At 41.5% G+C, this 6,000-nt stretch overlaps 1 protein-coding gene across 1 annotated transcript in view; it reads left to right on the top strand.

Moving 5' to 3' along the window:
• The window catches only part of ACOT9 (acyl-CoA thioesterase 9), a 28,702-nt gene extending 24,645 nt beyond the window's left edge, over positions 1 to 4,057 (top strand). The window contains 2 exon segments of the mRNA XM_011378450.2: positions 1,835 to 1,919; positions 1,921 to 4,057. Coding sequence (XP_011376752.2) covers positions 1,835 to 1,919; positions 1,921 to 2,002 — 167 coding nt within the window. The 3' untranslated portion in view covers positions 2,003 to 4,057.
• Positions 4,058 to 6,000: the final 1,943 nt, after the last annotated feature.

Here is a 6,000-nt window from a genome sequence, read left to right as displayed (position 1 = left end):
CAAATAGTTTACTTTTCAGCAGCCGAACCATGTCCTTAACAGGCTTTACTGACTCTCCCTTTGCACAGGACTGCAAGTTTTCGAAGTCGAGTTTTGCCCTCTAATGCAGTGTGGATGGAGAATTCAAAGCTGAAGAGCTTGGAAATCTGCCACCCTCAGGTATTGTAATTTGGTGAAAAATATAAATAGAATAACTTGAATTCGTGATACTCATCTACAATTTGACACCTTTAAATTTGCCTCCATTTCTATGGCATTGATTCCTTTGTTTTGTATACGAGGGTGGCCATGAGTTTGTATTTGTTAATATTTATTTTATATCCTGTAGGAGAGGAACATTTTCAATCGGATCTTTGGCGGTTTCCTCATGAGGAAAGCATATGAACTTGCATGGGCTACTGCTTGTAACTTTGGGTGAGTTAGATTTAAGGTCGTCTTAACTTTTGAGAAGCGATTTATGCTATCGCACCCGAATGAAACATTATAGAGCAGTATGGAAGTGCTGGGAAATACGTTGTGTTTTAAAAGAAATACCACACTGATACCGGTTGAGTTCGATCTTCATTTTAGGACTGTAGCTCCGACTAGGTAAGTTATTGCACTTCACAGATGTTGCGTTTTTTTTTTTTTTTTTTACAAATTGAAGGCAGGATCCTCCACCAGCAAAAAGATTATGACTCACTTTATTTCAATGCTTACTTTATTTCAATGCTTACTTTACTGTATGGTGTAGAACTGAACCACTGAACCCGCAGTATTTCTGAGGTACACCTGAAAAGACCTGAGAAAAGGAGGTGATGATATGCTGAAGGGAAAAGATAGAGTGATTTTGGCATAGATCTGAGCCCACTGGCGTCTCTTACTATTCCTCACTGGTATGGTTATTTCTCCTTCTCTAGGTTTATTCTTTAATCATTTAAATTCTGTTTCAGCTCATTGTTAGGGAAAAAAATAGAGATCATCTGAATTTTGCAGTTGACCCCAAATTCTGCCTTCCCCAATAGTGGTTCCCGACCGTTTGTAGTAGCAGTGGATGATATCATGTTTCAGAAACCTGTCGAAGTTGGATCGTTGCTGTTTCTTTCTTCCCAGGTAGGTGTGCGACAAGATAAAATACAATTTTTTATCATTTGGGCCTGAAAGAGAAGCCACTGCATCTCTTATGACTGCTTTGTTCCCCCTTCCCAATGAGATTGACTGACTGACTGTCATGTCTCTAATCTCTTAGGTTTGCTTTACTCAAGACAATTACATTCAAGTCAGAGTACATAGTGAAGTAGCCTCTCTGCACGATAAAGAGCATACGACCACCAATATCTTTCATTACACGTTCATGTCAGAGAAAGATGTGCCCTTGGTTTTCCCCAGAACATATGGAGGTAAGCAGCAGTGATGGTTAGTCGCTGACAACGGAGACAACTTTTAAAGAGATTTTTCTCCTTTTAAATTGTCATCGAAAATTAGGAGTTAACTGATGCCTGTTAACTTGAGAGCATATCTTTAGGAGATGGTGCTTTCGAGTTTCTGCAGCCCCAGGACACCTCACGGCCCGCAGATGGCCGTGGCTGCTCTGCCTACGTGGCTGTTGTCTGTAGGATGGGTGCCAGCTGCATGCAGGCACTGGTGGTCAAAGACTGGTCTGGCCAAAGGAAAGGGGTGAAAGTAGAGGCCCGCTCCCTTGGGAACCTTGCACACCCTCTGGTTCGACAGTGCTCGTCTGGCACCAGTTCTGCATTCTCGTCGCTGTCCCAGGGTCCTTGAGTAGCCTTGTGCTCGTATCATGGTTTTCTGAGGTGCTGCAAGTTTTTCCATGGTTCTCTCTCTTGTGTTTCAGAGTCCATGTTGTATTTAGATGGGCAGCGGCATTTTAACTCCATGGATTTACCGATGACCCCGAAAAAGGACTACCCGTGGAGCCCCGGGGAAACTGCGCTTGTTGGAGACCAGCAGTCCTCGGAGACACAGTGCCCGGGGAAAGCCTGAGCACTTGTATCGGTTTTAGTGTTTATTCTCATCTTCCATAGCAAAAAACAATGTATTCAGCTTTTAGGATGATCAGAAAAGCAAAACGAATAGAGCAGCTGGGTAGGCAGAGGGAGAGAGAGTTATTAAATAATCAATACTTTGAAGACAATATGAATTGTGAACCCACCATGTTGCCTTCTGCCTGCTAAAGAAATTAGGGCAGATGGCTTTTTATGCCATTGGAAACATTCTTTTCTTATACATATCTCAAACTATCAATATATATGTGGCTTCCTTCTAAGGAGTTCGGAGGGCATTCTTTAAGCCTGACCTTTGCTGCTGTTCCCCTGCGCTGTCTACATCCCATCAACCCTACATGAGTCCTTTGCATTTTGCCACCTCCACTTCCCAGCTTTTGTTACAGAGGGTCGATGGAAAGTTGTGGTGAAGGGATTTGCTGAAAGATGTAGCATTCAGAGAGATTTGTGGGAAGCTTTAGATCTAAAGCCATACCAAGTGGAGGCGTTCGGAGATGATCCGGGTGAGGAAACACAGGACCGTGTGTTCATTCTTTCACTCGCCAGACAACTCTTGAGCGCACTGCACTAGGAGCCGGGCAGGATGTATCATTAAAAAGCAAGAACAATAATAATAACAGCTGCTAATACTTACAGAACACTTCCTGTGTGCTAGGTAGGCCCAATCTTCAGCAGTCGACGTGCATTAGCTCATTTATTTTTTTCCACCAGCACTTTGAGGTAGGTTCTGTAACCCTCTCACAGGGCTAGGTCACTCAGGAAACTGAAGCGCAGAGAGGTTAAGTCACTTGCTCAAGGTCCCACCGCTAGTAAGTGGTGGTGCCGGGATTCAGAACCATGCTGTGTGGGGCCAGGGTACTCTTGAACAGTACACCATACTATTTTCTGGGACTACAGCAAGGGAGGCCATACCTAGTATCACAGTGTCACCTAGGAACCCAAAGGCAGGTATTCCCACGAGTCTGCAGCCAAGACAGTTTCTTCCCTTGATGGAATGAGAAGTTGATCAAATTCAGAAGAGAAAGACGAGGCTGCATAGAAGAAAAAAGTCATCTCTGAAGGTGTGCCCAGGAAAGATTCAGTCTTTATGTGGGTTCTAAATTAGTGGTCACAAACTTGGCTTTGCCTCAGAATTAGTTGGAGTGCTTTTAAAGAAAATCATATTACTTTAGTATTTACTGAGATCACAGTTACCATGAACAGGCACTTCTGGCACAGTCGGTCATAGGCACAAACACGACTGCTGGGGAGGCGTGCCATGTGACTCCCGGAATCGGGCCTGTGTGGCACGATAGCTTGCTAGCATCAGGCCTCATCCCTACACAGGACTTACTACTACCGTCCCGAGCTTCGCCTGGCCCTTCAGCGCAGCATTTTACACATCTACCTGTAGACCCCTTGGGGCCTCAGAGGTGACTGACAGGAAGGGATGTGCCCTGGAGAGTGGCGTGAATGTTAAGTGGAGTCCAATAAAGAGACTTACTGCTTCCTTTTATACAGATTATTACAAGTATACATTTATCCATTTATTGCTGTACATCAAAGCTTTTTCTAGAATTTTCCTTGCTATTATAAGCAGCATTGCAGTAAATATCCTAAGTAGCTAAAACATTTAATCCTTAAATTATTTCCTTAGGAAAACTGTAGAGAAGTGATGTCTATTAAAAATAGTGTGCACGTGTTGAATGTTTTGAATATGTATTTCACGTAACCCTCTAAAGCAGCTGCATGCATCACTTACTCATCAGCACTTTCCCTGAACTTTGCCACATTTTATCCTATTCTTTGAAAAACATCTTTCCCATTTTCCTAGGTGAAAAATGCCATTCATTGACTCTGAATTGTACTGACATGTACCTTTAAAAAAATTTCTCATTGTCTTTTTAGTTAAATTACTCGTTATAGTAATTTTGGATGTCAGAATATTAACCCCAAAGTCTGTTATCTACCAATAAAGATTTTTATGTTATAAGAACTAGAGATTTTAACACAAGACTTTAAGAAGATGAGATGAAGCAAACTATGAAGGAAATACAGTAGATTCTAGATATTTATAGTGTTCTGTCTCTTCTTTATCAAACTTTTTTTTTAAATTAAGTTTATTGGGGTAACATTGGTTAATACAATTACATAATTTTCAGGTGTACATTATAATTTGACATCTATACATTCTATTGTGTTTACCTCTTTATCGAACTTTTAACCGGTACCAGCACTGCTGTGTGTCTGTCACGGAACTTCCTCATGTCGGTTGGATGTGGTTTTATATTGAATAGTTCACGCTGAAATATCCCAATTTTACTTCATGCCTTTCTTACTAAGTTCTTAGTTTTTGCTAAGGTATTTCTTCAATGGGCAGTCTTCAAGGATGGTATCTTTATCACTGGTTTCTTTAGAAGAGTTCACTCTAGTAGGCTTTGCACTGTTGTGTGTGCCCATGTGATGCTGTGGAACCGTTTCTTGTGGGAACCCAAGTACCCTGTCTTTGTGTTCCCTTTGCTACTTGCATTCTCTACGATATGACCCATTTTCTGTCATCTCTTTGAATAGAGCCAGGAATTTGATCCTGAAGAACTCAAGTCCTTCTCCTAACCCCAGAGACTTCACCATTTTATTTTCAATGAGTTTGTGCAGACAGACCTTTTATCTAAAGATATATTTGATTCTGTGGGATAGCTGGGCTCACCTGGGAGGCTCTTCTGCTTTATGTGGCATTGGCTGCGGTCCCTCAGGCAGCTGCGTTCAGCTGGGAGCTTGTCTGGGCTGGGAACATTTGATATGTCAGCTGGGGTGACTGGCATGGGTGGAGGCTGGTCAGGCCTCTCCAACAGGCTGGTTGGATTTCCATCATGCTGGCTCAAGGGCTCCAAGAGCAGCCAGACAGATTCTCAGGTCCTAACTGTGTCATCCTGCTTCTCAAATCCATTTTTGTGAAGGTAATGATCAGTGGTGTCATGGAAGTTATAAAGATGAGCACTGGGAAAAGGCTACCAGTTGGACGATTGAGAGATGCCAGTAAGAAAAAACGGTTTCAGAAAGTGATGGTGTCTAGGGCTGGATGGCAAGGGTGTGAGTCATTGCAAGTGCCCAGCTCTCTCTTCTGGGTACATTCCTTGGACACCTGCCGCTAGTGAGATGCTCTTTTATAAATATTTTATTGATGAGTAACATTGGGAAGCACGGCCTAGGCTAACCCTCCTGTGATATGTTATAGTGCATATTAGCTTACAAAAGACACTTTGAAAAGTAGGGCCATAAGAACACCTGTTTAACTTTGTTTAGTTCTTGTGACACTTAACCGTGGACCTTCTTTTTGTTAATACCTATGAATAAATTGAACACGCTAGGAGTTTTTATAACTTTTACAAAGCTGAGATCAGACTCTGTGCTCTATTTTGTAACATGAAAAGGCAGTCTAGTATATTGTCCAAGGAGTAAATCATTATGCCCTTCTTTGGTGTGAAGAATCAAATATTAGTACTATGTTTCTTAAAACTAAATTTTGGATAGCATTTTAGATCTTCTATTTCCAGCTTTCAAGAGTCGGCAGTCTTGCTTTGGAGTATAATTGCTGTCATTTTTGATGTTTTGTAAAATGTTAACTTCCAACAATGTGTTTAAATGCACAACATTTGAAATAATCTTTTAGCATTTTGCTCCTTTACAGATGAGAAGATAGAGGCCAAAGGAAGTGCATCAGGAGGATAGTGAAGGTTAGTTTATGAGATTTTGCCTCCATTTTGATAGAATACAAGTTGGTGTTACCGATTTCTGTTTCTGGGCAAGAACTTCCAAGTTCAAAATCAATGCTTTATGCTTTAACATGAAAGCACCTGGAAATACTTAAGAGATTCTTTATTTGGTTATAGAATCCTATGGCAACTTATAAGTGAAGGGTGGCCCAAAATCAGTTACAAGGTGTAATCACAAAGTAAGAATTTTTATATGTGGCTAACACGTACTGGATTCTTACGTGCCAGGCATTGTGCTGATGACA

Source organism: Pteropus vampyrus, unplaced genomic scaffold (assembly GCF_000151845.1).
Source record: "Pteropus vampyrus isolate Shadow unplaced genomic scaffold, Pvam_2.0 Scaffold339, whole genome shotgun sequence".
Classification (NCBI taxonomy): domain Eukaryota; kingdom Metazoa; phylum Chordata; class Mammalia; order Chiroptera; family Pteropodidae; genus Pteropus; species Pteropus vampyrus.
Note: the sequence above shows the minus strand (reverse complement) of the source record. Positions and strands in the feature narration are given on the sequence as shown.